General features: G+C 43.6%; 2 protein-coding genes across 4 annotated transcripts; both read right to left on the bottom strand.

Annotated features, from left to right (window-relative positions):
- Positions 1–210: 210 nt before the first annotated feature.
- Positions 211–10,825, bottom strand: daxx (death-domain associated protein). Of its 3 annotated transcripts, none has more exons than XM_076011251.1 (11): positions 10,480–10,825; positions 9,528–9,746; positions 8,982–9,440; positions 7,591–7,722; positions 7,375–7,491; positions 5,688–5,919; positions 4,655–4,809; positions 4,329–4,494; positions 3,012–3,558; positions 1,606–1,726; positions 211–406 (listed from the first exon to the last, which is right to left on the bottom strand). In XM_076011251.1, the coding sequence occupies exons 2-11, from the start codon at positions 9,705–9,707 to the stop codon at positions 347–349; spliced, it is 2,169 nt and encodes a 722-aa protein (XP_075867366.1). In that variant the 5' UTR covers positions 9,708–9,746; positions 10,480–10,825; the 3' UTR covers positions 211–346. The 3 variants fall into 3 exon arrangements, with proteins under 3 accessions (XP_075867366.1, XP_075867365.1, XP_075867364.1); XM_076011250.1 differs by having other exon boundaries at positions 9,528–9,751; positions 10,486–10,824; XM_076011249.1 differs by having other exon boundaries at positions 10,486–10,824.
- A 618-nt stretch (positions 10,826–11,443) lies between these two features.
- Positions 11,444–18,119, bottom strand: tapbp.1 (TAP binding protein (tapasin), tandem duplicate 1). The gene is made up of 8 exons (XM_076051550.1): positions 17,955–18,119; positions 16,475–16,660; positions 15,861–16,109; positions 15,402–15,761; positions 14,095–14,418; positions 12,454–12,555; positions 12,177–12,196; positions 11,444–12,020 (listed from the first exon to the last, which is right to left on the bottom strand). Exons 1-8 carry the CDS (start codon positions 18,013–18,015, stop codon positions 12,009–12,011), a joined length of 1,314 nt encoding a protein of 437 aa, XP_075907665.1. The 5' UTR covers positions 18,016–18,119; the 3' UTR covers positions 11,444–12,008.
- Between the last annotated feature and the right edge of the window lie 345 nt (positions 18,120–18,464).

Raw genomic sequence — 18,464 nt, 5'->3', positions numbered from 1 at the left:
GTGTGGTGGTGGTGGTGGTGGTGGTGGTGAGAGCAGCGGGGGAAATCAAATCAAATCAAATAGAAATCAGTGTTGTCACCAACTGTGGACAAAACGTGGCGAAGAGCATTTTTACTGCTGGGATCCACGGCGTTCCCACAATGCAAATGTCAAACGTGCTTCCGTATTGAGTAACAAGCTTCACCGCCACCTGGTGGACAGAAATCGCACCGCGCTGAAAGCAGTCGTCAACTGAATCCTGAAAAAAAGTGTTTTTTAATAAACTTTGAAACAAAAAAGCACAAAAATATTTATCCTTGAGCCTGGTATTTGGTGGTGGTGGTGGTGGTGAAGGTGGGCAGAGACGCTACTCAGAGTCTGAGAGGACGATGACCTCCAGAGGGTCGCACTGGGTGGCCACGTTCACCTGCAACACAAACCGTGTTGTGTGTGTGTGTGTGTTAGAAAAGATGAAGAGCAAACGCTTGTTCACGCCTCCGCTAGAACCTGCTCGTCTCCACTAGGTGGCACTGGACATTAGCCCAGGGGCTAGGGATGATAACGATTAATCACTTGATTAATCGTCGATTAAGAATTTAATCGATTCAATTCAATTAGTGGCAGTTAATTGAGCATTTTTTCCCACAGGGATTTTTTTTTTTGTTAAATGGTGTGGTGTATACCTGTACACCTGAACGTTAGAGGTTACTTTTAAACAACTTTAAAAAAAACTTTAAAAAAAACAAACAGTTGAAATGCGACCCATTAGAAGTCAACTTAAAGGAGAAATGTTGCGGGAGGTATTATTGCTCTCTAATGTAAAAATGGGTACAAGTGTAGAATATCTTGAATATCTACAATCTTTTTTCGTTTAATCTTATTTACTATCCTACTTCTTACATATATTTTTACTCCAAGGTCTTAAAGCTTTGTGATTTTTTTATTCATTTATCTTACTTATTTATTTATTTTTCTACCTTTACTGTATTGTTTTTAGCCCCAGTGCTTCCCCGCAGGGGGGCGCAGGGTTTGAAAGGTGCTTTGCAAACAAAATTTGATTTGATTTGATTTGAAAAAGTTGTATATTTCTATCTAAAATATATTTCTATTTTTTTTTTTTTTTTTTGTCAAGTCATTTCAGAAAGTGAGCCAGCTATTTTGTATAGAATTGTTATACAGAGTGAATGAAACATTTCAAGCTTTATTTCTTGTGATTTTGGTAATGAGAAAATCAAATTCAGTGTCTCGGAAAATTCGTATATTAAAAAGAGGTGTTTTCCTGCAAAACGAGGCCCAGATGAGTATTGAGTGCAGAGAAATGTTCACACGTTTCTCAGACACTGAACTATCTGTACTATCATTATCTATAAGCCATAATCATCAACATTACAAGAAATAAAAACTGGAAATATTTCACTCAGTGTAATAAAAGCTATATAAAATCTGTATAAAAGTTTAAACTGACAAAAAAATAATTAACTTTTTCATGACATTCAAATTTTTTTGATGTGCCTGTCAGTACTTGGAGTACGCAACAGCATGATTATAATTTCATTCAGTATAACAGCAGCAATGCCATTGGCTGTTTACCAGCATGTTGCGGCACTCGCAGGTAGTTGAGCTCACCTTGTTTTTCTTGGGAGGCGGAGTCAGCTGCGTGCTGCTGACCAGCTCCTCCGCCGGCGTCGACTCCACCTCTGGAGAGCTGCAGGTGAAAACCCCCATGTCCAGAGGGATGTTCACTTCACTGAGGAGGACACACACACACACACACACACACACACACACACACACACACACACACACACACACACACACACACACACACACACACACACACACACACACACACACACACACGGTTAATGTCTACATGATATTGACAATGAATGAAGACTGAGTTTTTTCTAATCAAAAGAAGCACGTTGAACTTTTCAAGCAGTTATGCAGTAGAATTCTTGGCTTCATCATTTTGATAGCAAAAACACAGTTATTACTTGTTGCATTGATTATGCATCAAATAAATGTCATTAGTGAAGCGTTAGTGAATTATTTTGTTCATTGATCCCAGTCGGTCAATTGGTGAACGCCGTGACTCAAGTTTTTGTTTGCAGTTTTGTTTGTAGTTGGACGTTACTGAGAGCATCTGTTGGTCGACTGGTTGCCTATTCACACTTCACCACTAAGGAGAAGGGTTGGGGTAGATCTGAGGTGGTCACAGTGGGTTCTACAGTGTGCCAGAGGGGGGTAGCGGAGCAGCAGCAGATGGATGCAGTGTGTTGCTGAGCCCCCTCATAGGAGGAGACAATCTATCATGGGATATGTAGAAAACAATCAGTGTCTTTGAAGCCCCACGGTGTTCAGCACTTTATTCAAACGACCATTCTGGTTCCCTGGGGGATCCAATATGGCAAGAGAGTCATTGCATTGTCTATAATGCCACAGTCATCTAAATTACAGGACAGAAAAGCTTTAACATATATAGATATTTTTAACTATGTGTAATGAATCAATGTAAAATGACAGTTTCACTTCCTGAAACAACTGTCAGAAAATATGCAACTTTTTCTACCATATTGTAATTTTTTTTTGTTGATGTACGTGAAGGTACTTGCGTCCCTGCTTGGCTCGGGTTCTGCTCCTTCTCTAAAGCCAAAACGCCCCACTTGAAGATTTCTTTTTTTTTTACACTTTCGGATACTGAAAAGGCGCGAGACGAAACGACACGCTAAAGAGAAAAAGCTTCAGGGCGTCACTCTGGGTGTCACTCTGGGCGTCACTAACACAGTGTAAAACAGCAGCAGCTGGATTCTTTTCTGTTATTATCATGTTATTACAGTGTTGGTTGAGTCTCCACTGGTCTGGATCAAAAGAAAACCCAGTCCGTCCAGTCCCAGATTGAGACCAGACCCAGTTAAAATGCCTCCGAGTCCGAGACCCAGACCCAGACCCTTGGAAAGTGGTCTGGAGACCAGGACCAACCTCCAGTACTGACACTCTGGCAAGCAGTGGAACGGTTGAGTGTTGTGTACCTGTCGCTGATGACCGTGAGCTTCTGAGAAGTCTTCTCCTCCTTCTCCTCCCTCTTCCTCTTCTGGCTGCTTTTAGTGCAGGGTGGTGGCGACGTGCCGCTGGACTTCACTCTGCGTGTCGAGGACGAGGAAGCCACACTGGTGGCTACTGCCACGCTGCTGCTGCTGCTGCTGCTGCTGCTGCTTCTGGCCGCCGCTGCAGCCGAGCCCCTGCTGGAGGGATTGACGGGCTTCTCTTCGGACTCTGCCAGTTTCCCATTGGCGAGCGGCGCCGCCTGCTGCTGCTGCTGCTCCTGCTGCTGCTGCTGCTCCTGCTGCTGCTGCTCCTGCTCTCTCCCGTCAGACGGGCTGTCGGACGGCGGCGGCGGCGTGCTCTCCGTGTTGCTTCCGACAGACAGCGGGCTGAATCCTCGGCCGCTCCCCTCCCCTCCGTTCCTCGCCCAGTCTGCCTCCCCGTGGCGGGCGCTCGCTGGCGCCCCCTCTCTCCCATCCTTGTGATCAGCGACGCCTCCCGCGCTGTGTTCGGCCTCTTCGTTGTCGTCATCGTCTGAAGCGGAGAAAAGAAAAATAGTCGTACACACCCGTTTCTTCCTGATATCTCCTACTTTCTACACTTTGAGTGACAATTTACAATGTCAATAGTCCGGGAAAAAGCAGGGGTGAATAGCTACCGTAAAGAGTAAATTAAATCAATTTCAAACTGTACGGGGAAAAATAATGCAAGCATGAAGTTTATAAAAACATGACGGCGTGGCCTTCTCTATTTTTGGGAAACCTAAGCCAAGCATAATTCATGAGAACAAGGTGGGAGTTGTCGAAACCTACGAGTACTTGGGTACGCTGTTTGACTCCCAGCGGAAGTTCCATAAAAATACTGAGTCCACTGTCAAACAAGGCCAGCAAAGAATCCACCAACTAAGAACTAAACTCTTAACGTCTGGAACAAAACGTCGTGGATGTTTCATCAGACTTTCGCCGAGAGTACTTTCACTTCTTTTTTTTTTCTTCCTCTGGTTTGGTGGCCTGTCTGGAAAAGACAAAAACGGCCTTTTCGGTATTGTAAATGTTTGATCCAAAACCGCTGGTGTCCAGCAGGGGGCCCTCACTTCTCTGTGGGGGAGGCAGGTGGTTGAGAGCAGACGGAAGAGTTTCCCAGTGCAGCCACATGCTGTCCCCTGAGGTCACCTTGACGCCTTCAGGCCGAGCTGTCCCAGCAGCTGCCAGGACGATGCCTGCATCTCCTCCTCCTCCACCACCACCGACTGCCTGTCCTCTCTCACTACCTGACTACAAGTCATTTTAAACCAAACCGCTGACCTGGACCCGCCTGCTGGATGCTGGCTTGGATCTCCTCCTCGATGTCGGGATCTGATGAGTTGTCTTCCTCTTCCTCCTCCTCCTCCTCTTCTTCCTCCACCACCACTTTTTCCTCATTTACTCCGTTCACATTTTCATTTTCATTTTCGTTTTTGAACTTTACTCCCTGAAAAAAAAAAAAAAGCATGCAGTTGAACTTTTTTTTTGGTTTATGTCAATTTTAACACAGGTGTCCATCATAATAATTTGATTCAAAAATGACTCGCTAATGTAAACTTGCCCTCCCTCCCCAGAGCGACAGGTGCGAAACGTCTTCGTCCTCTTACCGCTTTCTGCTGTCGTTTTCTTCTCTCCTGCTCCTCCGTGTCGTCCTGCTTGACGGTGAACTTGGTAATGACCTCCTCCAAGCGAGAGAGCGACTCTTCCCTGTTGGCCTTCAGCTTCCGCAGCAGCGAGGGGTCCGACAGCGCCGGATCTTCGGCTGCAAGAGGCAAAAGCAGGGAAGGGGAGACGTGAATGAAGAACGACTTCAGCTCTGATTTTGGTTTACTTACTAATATATTTCATTCTACCAGATTATATAAGTTACTTATAACTGCACAGCCACTCTTGATCACCGTCTAACAAATGGCTGCTGCAGGCACTCAGGCTTCTTGTAACAAAACACAAGAAACTTCTAATTACCATTATTACTTAATTTCTCAATGGTACTACGCTTTCTCCAGATGAGAAAGCACTGCCATGGCTTGAAAACTAAACAGGTCAGCAGGTGCAAAGAGCGCCCCCTTGTGGGGAACCTGCAAATGGCAACCAATCAACTATTTAAAGGTCCAGTGTGTAATATTTGCCTTGATTTATGGTTTTTATATTGGTAAAAGCTTAATATGCAGTGCTTCAATACATTAAGAAAAGTGAATAACCAAAGTACAATAAAAGTCATTTGGTTTTCCAATCCGTACAATGGTTCTCATATATATAAGAACATGCATAGAACAATAAGGCTCTTGTTCCTAGTGAACTTCCATCTTGCAGCACCGTTCTTTAAGGAAGTCTGTCTGACAGTGGCCTAAACTTCCATGAATATCAGGCTTCCTTGAAAGTTAGAAGAAAGCCAGAATCCTGGGATTTACTGAATCCAGAATAAAGAAAAACATGAATATAAAGGAAGGTTAAGAACATAAAAAAAAAATAATAAAAAAAGTGAAACAACCGTTGTAGAGGGGTTTGTAAAACACAGAAGTCAGTGAGTGCTAAAGGCTGAGACGACCCAGCTTTGCAGCATTTACTCAATAGTGGCACTGCATCAGCTGCAATACACGGCGTCCATGAAGAGACTTCCACGCCGAGCTCAGATCTCACCGGGCTTGTAGGCGTCAGTGAGGTGCGAGCCGAAGTTGTACACCAGGTCCAGGTGGCGTCTCTCCTGGATGCGAGTGCCAATGTCCCTGAACGCCTCCTTGGCCAGCTGGTTCAGTTGCTTTCTGTTCAGGCCCAGTTTGTGTCGTTCGTTGGCGCGGGAGACCTGCCTGTGGATGTCCGGGTAGTCGGGAGGGTTTTCCCTCGCTTCCGGACTGTTGATGAAGCGCTCGATCTGATTGGAGGACAGAAGGGCACAGGAAAGTATGGCTTATTCAGGCTGATGCACGTCTAGGTTTTATTTTCAGTGCCTCCTATGGAGCACAGTGGCTTCAGTCAAAACATGAAAGACTTGACCTCAGGAGTAAACCTGTATTCTGTGTATGGTTGATTTGATGCTTATACAGCAGTGGAATAAAGTTTTCACACCTAAACTTTTACTCCATCTCAATTCTTCTTGTCATTGATTAAGTTGCCAGAGACGTTTTGTGTGTTTCAAAAGGTTTGGCTGAGAAAATCAGAGAAACACAAACTACATACTCTGGTAGTGCACGTACAGCGTGTGGGTAAATGTTGACGACGTCACCGACATAAACTAGAGGCTGATTCTTAGTGCAATATGGTGCATCACAGATGCGTGATGCTGACATGGATCTAAGCTGAGAGCTGCAGCAGCAGCTGGTCAGCTCACTTTGAACTTGAAGCACATGAGGACTTCAGGAAAAGATAAAAAGCTGTGACCTGCTGATGAACTGTAATATATTTGAACCACTGCGGTGGTCCTGAAGGTCTCGGATGACGCTTCTTACTCAAACCTCTCCATTTGTAATCTCCTCTGAACACATCACAACACATCTGCCGTCCCTTCAGCTCTAATACATCTGAGCCCAAGCAGGCGCACGAGGCCCCTGGTGTGCTGTGGAGTCAGGCTCAGTCTGTCTGTGTACGATTCCTGATTTTATTACCATTCCAGTTAGTTTTACAGTAGTTTAGCTGCAGCGAGACCTGCTCACTCGCTATGTTGACGTGTGCAAAACATCTTAATTAGATGGATTGGATATTTAGAATCCAACGTTTACATGGACACTAAGTGAAATGGTCCGATCATGATGTGCATATACATGCACCGAGTGTTTCACCAGGAGAAGTCGTCTTCGTCAGCAGAGTTGTCTCATTTTCCAGAAACAGAAAAAGATGCTGCACTTCCACTTGCACTCGTTAACAATTATTTAACTTGAATTTATTTTTTGATACTGTATAAAATAGTTCGTCATCGTGTCTTCCTTTTGCTGCGTGCGATAGTTTCACTACAGGCCCAGTGATCCAGCGATCCTGGAGGATTTGTTGACAAGTTCATCACTCCAGGCACAACAAACTGCAGTGCCTTCACTTTGATGGCACCACCGGGGTTTGGTGCAAGATTATTTTAACTTGCGCACGCGTTCGACACCTTGGTAAGCTTTCCAAGACGGGTGGGGGTGCCAGGCCAACAAGGCTGCACACTCCTGGTGCCTTTAATGTGGGCAACGCAGTCCCCAACGCACTGAGGACGCGACTCAAAATGGGATCCGGACCTTCCAGTGACTGTGTTTAATGAGGCCTTTTAAATCTGATTGAATTGACATCATAGAACAGTAGTAGTGGTAGGCCTACAAATCAGGATAAAATAAAATAAAATAAAGTGCCTCACCTTCTTGTTGATCTCCGGGTAGCGAGTGGCTGAGTAGCGGATCCTTTGCTCAATGACTCGGCCTGTCAGGGTGTTGCAGGACTTCAGTTCGCACAGCTTTTCATAAATCTTTATCATCTAATGGGGTGGAAGAGAAACATTGACGGTCGTCATTGTCAGACACTTCCAGATTGCAGAGCTGCTGCCGAGTTGCAGGCGACTGCCGCGCGCGCGGACCTTGCGCTTGAGCTTGTGCTCCTGGATGTGCAGAGAGTCCTCGGACGCCAGGTCGTCCAAGCTGAGCTCCGTCAGCTGGAGGCGGTGGATCTCTTCGTTGTAGAGCCTCAGCAGGTTCTCCAGGTAGGCAATCTGAGAACATCAAGACACCAGCAGTGAGGGGCAGCTTGTGCTTGCCTGGAAGACACTGGCGGCAAAAGTTTGGACACTCCTGATGGATTGAATGTCTTTTCTTCCAGTCTCATGACTATTGACGTTGCAGTTTCTCACTGAAGGCATCAAAACTACGCATGAACACGCATGGAATTATGGAGGAAATAATTAAAGTGTCAAATAACTCAAACACCTTTTATATTTAAATTCTTCAAAATAGCCACCTTTCATAAAAAGCATATTTAGAGTTATTGAATGTGTTTTTCCGAGCTGCATAATGACATATATCTTGCTCATATATTTGATGTCTTCAGTATCTGCGGTGGAGAAAGTTGTAAAGATTAAAAAAAAAACAACCCATGAGACATTGTGTCCAAACTTTTAGTGTGTTTTCAACGACTGAAACAGCAACAAAAGTTGGCCCCTCCTTCCAACCCTGCAACTCGATACTATTAGCATGTGAATGATATCGCACAAGGTCTTTATCAGTGTTGGAATCATATATTTAGTTTAGATGTTTGTGTTGAATAATATAACTAGTTTAGACGTTTGTTTATAATAACATGATTATTAATATAGAACTGTTTAATCATTTGGCTGACCTACTCATAGGAAAAAGGCATTGTTGCAGGAGGCTCAAGAAAGAACAAAGGGAAGAACATTCCTCACAAACTGGTGACCCTGGGGGACTTTGCGACCATCATAAAACTTTATAACCCGGTCATTTACAGGGGGGAGAACTCATGATCAATCGGAGGCACGGGGGAGAGAAACCTGTGACCTCAGGCATGTCGTGCACTGTATTATATCAACAGGTCACGCTGGAACCAATGATGGAATCATTTGGCTCCCTGCCAGATAAGGACTTGTTTACTGTTGCAATCAGTAATCAGAGACTTGGATCAAAGGCTGCCCCAACATCCAATGAGGCTGGGGTCTGGAGAACATCTGGGAGCATCTGCATGTTTTCTTTTTTGTATAAGAAGACTGGGTCAAGGGACAGATAGCAGTCAGACTTCATGCCCTGACAATACTTTGTTGTTGCTAGGGTTTTGAACTCGGCCCAGAGCTCTGTATATTTGTATCCTGAATTGATTTCTTTACTAAAGACATATTTAAATTGGCATTCTTCTCCTGAGACTTCATTCAACGAACACGCGGATCAGCAGCACGACACAAGGAAATATATCCGATCCAACATCAGTCAAAAAGGTAAAACCAGCAAAGTTCAGCCTGACCTGTTTCAGGGACGCCCTCCTCTTCTTTTTCTCCGCTTCCTCCGCTTCCTTCTTTGCGTGCACTCCGGCCTCTTGACCGCTCGAGGTGGACGGCTCGTGGTCGCCTGCGATCTGGGCTCCGCCGCTGCCCTCGCCGTCCACCTCCGCCGCTGCCCGGACGTCGCCCGCCGCCACGCCAGAGATAGACTGGCGAGCGCCCGCCAGGTTGCACGGCCCAGACTCGACTTTGACGGCGGTTTGCTTCCTCTTGGCCGAATGCTGCTTCAGCACAGTGCACAGCTCGTTGATATAAACGTAAATCTTGGAGTTCTTTTTCTTTGCACGAGAAAAACAGCGGCCCAAGGTGTTTCTGAACTCCACCGATGACAGGAAGTCGGGCGAGGCCTTGGCGTGCTGGCTCCGGAGATATGTCAAGACCTCCGGGTGCTCCTGAATTATGGCTGAGCAGTGTTCCACAAACTGGGAGGACAGAGAGAGAGAGCACAAGGGATGAGAAGGTGCCGCAGGACGTGGACGCGGGCCACTCGGGCGTCGGCCGGCGCTCACCTCAGTGAAGCGCCTGTCGTTCTCCGCCTGCAGGCGTCCGGCCTTCTGCGGAGGCGGAGCTCCACTCGCTGAGCTCGACGGAGCATGTTTGGCTTCCGGCTGGGAGGGCGAGGCGGAGCAGGAGGGCTGCGGGCTGGCCTCGTCGTCACCACCATCAAGCACTATTATAGTGTCTGCCATTGAGGCAGAAGACACCGCCGTCCAAACTGTCTGCTATTTCTGCCCTTACAAGGAACAAAAAAGGAAGAAAAGAAGAAAAGAATACATCAAGGAAACCAAAGCACATCAAGCTGAAACATTCCGCTGTCAAAATTGGAACTGTATTGGCGATGCACAAAGGAGGTAAAAACAAATTGGAGGAAATGTTGTTGAAGCACCCAGTGAGCAACACAACACAGTGTGGAAATGATCACAGACGGATAGGCAACATTGTAGAGGAGGAGAAGCTTAAATTTGACTCGATGCGTTTTACTTTCACATTTCCTCCTTCAGCCTTCTGGCGGCCAATTCCAGACCTGGAATTCCAGGTCTGTGTAAAAATTGAGTGTGAGACAGTCACATAAAACTCAACTAGAACACAAAATGACATAGTTAATGAGATTTTGACGCGTTCTTATTCGAGGATTGTGCCATTAAATGTTAATACCGGGGGCATAAACGAAACTTAAAGACACCTGGCAGCAAGTTTCGCACGGGACAGTGAGTGTATTAATTACACACCCCGAGGCTCAAGCACACGGATGTTAAAACTGCACATTCAGGGATGAAGCTATGATTAATGGGCACATTTGGGGACCAAAGGGGGGGACGCGACAACAAGAAACACTTGTAGAAACTTGGGCGACGCTGAGCGATCGGAGCTTGATAACAACAATGAGACAAACGGGAAGTACAGCAAAAAGAATCGCACAGACAGGATTGTGTCAACAATTTCAGAGGGTGTCATACTCACACATACCGATCTCCTGTGTTCTTCGGGTTAATGCAAAGTACCAAGGTAGCATGACGCATTGGATAATTCTGTGTTCCACTTAGCATTCCATTAGCACTGGGCAGCTAGTTAGCGGCAAGACATAAATCGTGTTTGGTTCAGTCAGAGAAACAGCAAAGCCCGATGAAATCCACGCGGTTTTTTATATGAGGTCGCGTGGAAAACTCGAAAAAGTCCCGATTCCTATTAAACAAACAATTTAAAATTCTAAGCAACTAAAAGAACGGTGGTTAACTTGACTGTGCTGTGTCGACAACTGAAGAACACGCGCTAAAGTCACGTCAGCATCAAGCCTTCTGAATGGTCAGCCGATGGTTCAAATTCAGCAAGGCTATTTTTCATTGGTAGGTTTCTCTCTACGGCGACTTCCGTCTCGCTTTCTCTCTGACACACACACACACACACACACACACACACACACACACACACACACACACACACACACACACACACACACTGGACCTTGAAGGAAAAAAGAGGGTATTATACTTACAAAACATTTATTTGTTTGTTTGTTACAAATTAAGGATTTATGAAGCGTCCCAAATTCTCACTTTGAATTTTTATGTTTGAAGATGAAAAAAAAAAAAAAATAGCGTAATATAACATTGATAACAAAGTCTAAAGCGCCATCTTGTGGAAAACCAGAAAAAGTTCTGAAATCTATATCCCTCGTTCTATTTTTTTTTTTTTATTGTGAACCATTTTCTTCAGCAGACAGAACTTGGATTTTTCACTACCAGTAATAATACAAGAGTACAGATTCTATTAAAGTCATTGTGTGAAAAACTAACAACTCACTATAAAAATAAAAAAAAAGGGTAAATCGACAGCATTTATATTGCGCTTCTTCCAGCACCTTTACGGTAACCCGAAGTACTTCACAAAGGCCTCTCATTCACCCACAAAAAAAGGAACGACAAACTACGTTTCCCCACTTTATTTAAAGAATAACAAATAATAGACATGAAAGAGCACAATGATTTTTAAATAATTCTTGAGGTCATTTTAAAGATGCAGATATCTACAGTTCATTTTAAATTATACACCACCATTGAGTCATATACATTATCTGCTTATTCTTTCAGAGATGTGCTTCAGTTCTATTTTAGCCAAGAGCATCAAATCCTGTTTATATTTAGCCTTTGAGAGCATCAGCTGTAATGTTTATTACCAGATACACAATGTTCTATTTCTGACTCCTTTGCACTTTTAGAAGCTCTCGTTATGAATGCATTGTTACTGCTACTGCGTAATCTGAAAAAGCGAAAGAAACTAGAGAGAAAGTGAAAGAAAATCATCACTAGTTCTCACTCACAAATGGTTTGTCTAGTCCTACATTTAATTTTCTTCTGTAAAAACAGCTGTTGCGTGGCATCTGTTAGGTTTGCTTCAGCATGAACAAAACCTCCTTTTTTGTTTAAAAAATGCATTCTCATCGCAGAACCAAGACGCAGTGTCCCGTCACCATGGCAGTTGAAGGGTGCTCCTTACTTGGTTTTCTGTTAGTGTAACAAATAAATACATTTTGGGTAAATACAAACATGTACATACACTAGGGGCAGCTGCATAATATTACAAATATTACATGACAAATAATACAATGATGTAAAGATAGGAATTGTGTGTGTGTTTTTGTGGCATTATGAAATTATTACCTTTTCTGGTTCATCTGAGTCTATGTGCAGAGAGAGAGAGATAGAGAGAGAGAGAGAGAGAGAGAGAGAGAGAGAGAGAGATATGGAAAAAAGGGTCATATGCATGAATCATAATATGATACAATTTCCTTCTTGCATACAATTTATTTCATTAGGTTTGCGCTTTAGATTTATCTCAATAGTGCACTTCACCTTGCAGCCACATTGATTGACGATGTAAAATATTCTTATAAATATTAAATTTTTTTGGCACATTGACTTTTGGATGATCTATTACCTGAGCTGGTGAAGGTCCAAGAGACAAACTTGATAAGTCCGTAAAGCACAAGCGCAACGCCAACCATTGCCATGGAGTCCTCAATGGAAGGAGAGCTGAAGCCTGAACAGACAAGACACTGACTTTAAGTCACATTCAACTCTTTGTTGACCTGCTTTTCATTTAAGAATTTTACGTTTAAAATAAAGTTACACACAACACACAACTGAATTACACACAACTGAAACCTATTAAGGTGCAGAGTCACACAGAGAGTGGGACTTAGTGTCAGCTTTACAAAAATCCTGGATTCTCACCATAGAGAAAATGGGAGAGCAGAGTGACTGCAAGCAAAGCATGACTGTAGCCTCAGAACTGGTACCAGGACTGAAGACTGTCACAGCAGGTAAGAACTGTTGTCTGTGATGCTCGGGTTCTATTGGGTCACTTGGCCCAGTGAAACGTTTGGACACAGCCTATGAATTGAATGTCTTTTCTTTCATTCTCATGACTATTGCCATTGCAGTTTCTCACTGAAGGCATCAAAACTACGTATGAACACACATGGAATTATGTAGGAAACAATAAAAGTGGAAAATAACTCAAACACGTTTTATAGTTCAATTGTTCAAAATAGTCACCTTTCATAAAAAGCATATTTAGAGTTATTGAACATGTCTTTGCTTTATAATTGCACATATCTTGCTCATATCTTTGATTTCTTCAGTATTTATCTGCAGTGTAGAAAGTTATAAAGATAAAAACAATTGCAAAAGAAGGTGCGTCCAAACTTGACTGGCAGTGTGACTGTGTACTTTGTCTTGTTCTCATTGTTTGCTTGTTTAAGGTGTTTTCCACTCTATGACAAAAATGTACTTTCACTTTCCAGTCATTAAAGGCCTCATGACGAGTGGCTTTGAATTCAGTTACTGGCGTCTGCAACCTGGTGATTATCTGTGGTGTCCTGTATTTTCCAAGTGTTTTGCGCGAAGTTAATGCCTGCCTTTCCAAGGTGCTATAAAAAGATGCAATACCCGCCATCAGGTTCAGCTTTGGTTAATCACACTGCGTGGACTAAATAATCTATGTCCTTCCCATATGCCCAGTGTTTGTGTCAGAAACAGCCAAATCTGCATAATCATTAAGCCAAACTTGCTACATGGAGTGCTTGTGTTATTTTGAAACTCCACATGGTGAAGCAGCATCGAGCTGCGGTGCTGCTCACTAATGGAAGAAGCTGAAGAAGTCAGAGTGAATGTGTTGAAATCCAGGTTAAAGACTCTTCTTTTCTCTTATTCTTATAATTGAGTGCTTTTGTTCCTCTTATATTTTATTAGCAGCTTTTTATTTCTATCATCCTTTATTTCTGCTCTATTTATGCATTTTATTATTTTTTTCTCTGCATTTTGTCTTTGAAGACTCTGTTCTTTCTTTTTTAAATGCTTTTAAGATGTTTGAACTTTTAATCATGTAAAGCACATTGAGTTGCCTTGTACTGTATAAATGAAACTGCCTTGCCTTGCCTATGTGGCGCCCTAGTAGACCTGCTTTTCCTTTGCGCATACAATGACGCTTACCAACGCAAAAGAATCGGGCCCAAAGGAGGAAAAAACAAAGATTCAAGGCGTCCATGAAAGAACACGACACAGTCGGTGACATTACCAACGACGGTGACGGTGGTGCTGGCCATTCTTGTGCCGCCTGCATGGACTGCCACACAAGTGAGCTCCCCTCCGCTGCCCAGCTCCACGGTGGTGGTATCAATGTCCAGCCTGGAGCTCTGGCTGTACGTCCCGTCCCAGGCCTGTCGGTGGCCCGTTACACTGCCCGACCCGAGAGGTCTGGTCTGTCCGTTGGCGCCTTTGAACTGCCAGCTCAGCTCCAGGGAGAGGGGGGAGAAGCCTGCCGCCTCGCACTGAACTGTTAAAATCTGTCCAGGAACAGCCGGCGGCAGAGGGGAGGGATGGAGAGAGAGGGATGGAGGTTCTAGAGGAGAGCAGGGAGGAAGAGCGGAGAGGGAGGGAGGAAACACTCGTTCATGATGGTGACATCAGAATACTACATATATAATAATAATATTACATAGTTAATAAGTAGTTTCAAATAGAAAATGTCATCATATTTGTAGTTATTTCAGTGCTGTCTGACTTTTGCCTGAGGCTGCTTTCCAAGCAGTACAAGCTGATTGATTATCAGAGCAACTGAGCCCCATCATTACATTAAAAAACTGCTCTAATATTAAGGAAAATGTGTAAATACAATACAAAGAAAATCATAGAACTCCGTCTCAGGGTATCAGCAGCTGCGTTTCCATGACAGTTTGTGCAAAAATAAAAGTGATGTTTCTACAATTTCAACAAAGTACAATTGCGATTTGCAGGTGTTTCCATTGAATGGTGTGAAGCGCATAAGCTGTAATTCTCGTTTTACGTTTGCTTACGCTTGTTTGCTGTCCAGAATGGTTGTTCTATTTTTCTCTTTGATGACTTGTTAAAAATATTCCTTCTCCTCCTCCGTCCAATCATAACGCGCCATTTTTACTGGTCAGTGAACTGGTCACGTGACCCCGTACGTCACGTCCGCTGACGTGTAAATGCCAAAAAAGTGTTTCCATGACACTTTTGTGATATACCTCTATATGGTGTGAAAAACCACCTCATGAGAGCGACAAAGCCTTTTAGTCATATTTGAGAGGTTTTTCCAAGTTGAGCTGCTTCCATCATCGGTTTTTATTGCCATATTTAGGCTTTGCACAGTTCTAGGGGTCATGGAAACGCAGCTAGTGACTTTGACGCTTCTATCAGAATATCTACACCAACAACTTATATCAATAATAAAGGTGACTTTGACTGAAATATTTCTGATATTTGATGGGCTGAAAAGCAACCATGGCTAATGTTATTACTTAAAACTTTTGACTTTTTAAAAATTCAAACACAGACCAAATATAAAGTGTATCGATGCCTCACCTATGACCTCTAGCTCCATGATCACTTGGGCCACAAGGTACGGCAGATACACCGTGCATATGTACATCCCAGAGTGCCGCACTTCCGCTTTTTGCAGCGTGAGGGAAGCGTCGCCCCTCTCGTGCACAGCATCAAAGTCAAGTGTGGCCCCTTCCTCCTGAATATCAGCCAAGCGATCAGTCTTGCCATTATAAGCCAGCACCAGTCGGCCCTCTCCTCTGAACTGGTAGCGCCACTCGACGGCGAAGCCAGACCTGGAGAGAGGCGAGGAGCGGTCAACCCAGAAGCCACAGTCCAGCGTCACTGGCTCTCCAAGTTTGGACTGCGCCAGTGGTGTTTTACTGGTCACACTCAAGATCACTGGAGAAAGGAAGAACAGGAAAAGCGACGTGTACACACACACGAGATAAACTTCATGTCCAAATAGACTGTTTGCACTGGGATGAGGTCAGACTTTACCGCTGTGCTCTCTGCTTGCCGTCGGAGCGCGCATGATACTGGCAACCGTGAGCTCTTTGTTCAGCCCCTGATGCATGGAGGAGAGCCATTCAGCCTGCAGGTAAATGGGGCTTCTCAAGGAGTCTGTCAGCGGTGACACCCACTTGAGGGTGGACGGTTGAGGCAGGAAGGGGTTGACTTCGCACAGCGGCTTCCTGATGGAGCCTTTTGGTGGGTTCAGGTCCTGCTGGCAGAGGGTCCCTGCTGGGTCTACACTCAACACGTGTATATGGAGTAAGTAGACGAGTCATCCATCGGTGAAACACAAGAACAACATTTAGGTTGATCAAATAACTGAGGAACACAATGAACTCTTTGTTTTGGTAACACTTTGTTCTGGTGGAATCATTATTGCACCCAATAACGTCACACAATGCATTGACTATTTTTTCTACTGGTTTGTATGCAGGTCCATCAAATTGACAAACTCACAATTCAAATCGAAAGCATTTAATGTACAGTACAGTGCCTGTACTTCAAAACCACTGTACTTCAGTACCTTCAAAACATATTCACCATAACATAGGAGGGTAACAGACATAATGACCAAACACAATGGCAAGTTAAACTCTCACCGGTAACATAGAAGACCTTCTCGGGATTGATGTCAGAGGGAATCCCACTGGGCTCGACACTCTGGCTGCTTTTCCTGATGTGAAGCAGGGATTTTTCCTGAGTTGTGGGTGCAGTCAGACCTCCGCCTCGACCCACCCTCTCTTCCACAAACCAGCAATCCAACACTGGACAGCTGCTGCTGCAGGCTTCACAACACAGGAGCAACAAAAAACAATGAAGTCATAAAACGACGTCAACCAAGAATATCATTGTTTCTATCATTTATAGCATTGCATTTCTAAATGTACCTTTTTTTTAAAAAATCTTTAGTATTGTAACAATTTCTGAGTGCTCTGACTTGTCATCTTCAGTTTTTGTACTAAATTTAATTGTCTTTTAGCAGCTTCAAGGTCAATTACATTAGTTGAAGATAAAGTTGTTGTTGTTTTTTTTTTTTAAGTCTGTGCCATATGTAGTTTAATATTCCACTGTGTGCATCCACCTTATCATTTGCTCTTTTTTGCTCTGTTTTCTGTGGGCTGAGCTTACACATTAATAGTGCTGTTAGTATTAGTCCAATATGAATATAACGTAACAAAATAATTGGATAAAGTGTTTTAACTGAAGTAAGATAAACACAACTAAATGGATAGTCTTTATATACAAAAGCTAACTGAAATGTTGTACATTAAAATGTTGCGGATGAGTTTAACGACAGTATTTCACATTAACTACAGCAAATGAAGGGAACAGCTATTCCATTTATGATAATAAACTGTATCATTACACGACCCGTTTTGGGATCAAGGTGAAATAGATTTAACTGTATTGATGATGATATGGAGGGAAATTGAAAGTACTCGCCATCACATAGAAGCATAAAATTACAGATTACATTAAAACATTCCCAAATTGCATCTTGTGCGCAAGACACTGTTGAAAATGTATTGGTGTTACTCTCCAAACACATTGTACTTTCTGCAGTAATAGAAAGAAATGTGATTTATGAGGCAGTTTTGACTTATGACGGTGGTTTATGAAGTTTAGAGTCTCGATGCACAGCTAGTTTGGGCTTTGAAATGATCATCGTTGCTCTTTCAATAAATATTTCACCGTGGAATGAGGCGCTTCATTATTACGGTGATCAAGGATGAAACTGAAAGTAAGTGTGTCGCATTCTTATTCTTCTCTATATTATTTTCTTATGTAAAATTCTCCTTAAGACAGCTGTATTGCACATCGTTTCAAATATCTTAAGATATACAGTTTAGGGTGTACAGTAAATCGTTTTGTTACGACGGGAGCGCTTCCTTAGAGGAAACATGCTGCTTCAATCTCAATTTCTTTACAATATGTCCACCACAGTAGCAAAGACATACTGACACGTTGACGGTTTCGGCTAAAACATCCGAAAGACGTCGCAGACTGTAGAATCTCGATGCATACACAAAATACACACGCTACATTTCCCGACGCAGCGCCGTGGCAAACAAGCATTACCTTGTGCGAGGCACATAAGTGCAACCAAGCTCAGTTTGTAGATAGTGGAGAAGTCTGTCATGATTATTATTCCGTCTTTCTGCCGTTTGGTCTTGCAGTCCTCCGAGAGAAATGATTCCCTGGTCGCTGGTTTTCCCCTTTAATCGCGGGCTTCGTTTTAGTTTCACTTTCACTTACAGCGAGTTTAAGGACGTTCCGAGAAACGAAGGGCCAATCAGAAAACACACTGTTGTTTAAAGCAAAACCAGCGCTGCGATTTAATAATGGTCTCGATTTAAAAGAGATGAAAAGCAATTACTTGGAAGTAAACATTTTTTTTTTTTAAGTGTGCGGCTTAGACGCCTGAGCGGGGACGTTGTTTATTTTCACCAGTAGATGGCACCCACCGACAAGACCATGCCTCAATGCACGACACCGACAGATGCAGTTATGTTGCCGCATTTAGGTGGTGTCAGACAAACAGCGCAGAGCAAACCGGATGTCATTTACTCACTGATTAAAATGGCACCC

The sequence above is a fragment of the Nelusetta ayraudi genome, unplaced genomic scaffold, assembly GCF_046127955.1.
Source record: "Nelusetta ayraudi isolate G7.1 ecotype Tasmania unplaced genomic scaffold, CSIRO-AGI_Nayr_v1 ptg000135l, whole genome shotgun sequence".
Classification (NCBI taxonomy): Eukaryota; Metazoa; Chordata; class Actinopteri; order Tetraodontiformes; family Monacanthidae; genus Nelusetta; species Nelusetta ayraudi.
Note: the sequence above shows the minus strand (reverse complement) of the source record. Positions and strands in the feature narration are given on the sequence as shown.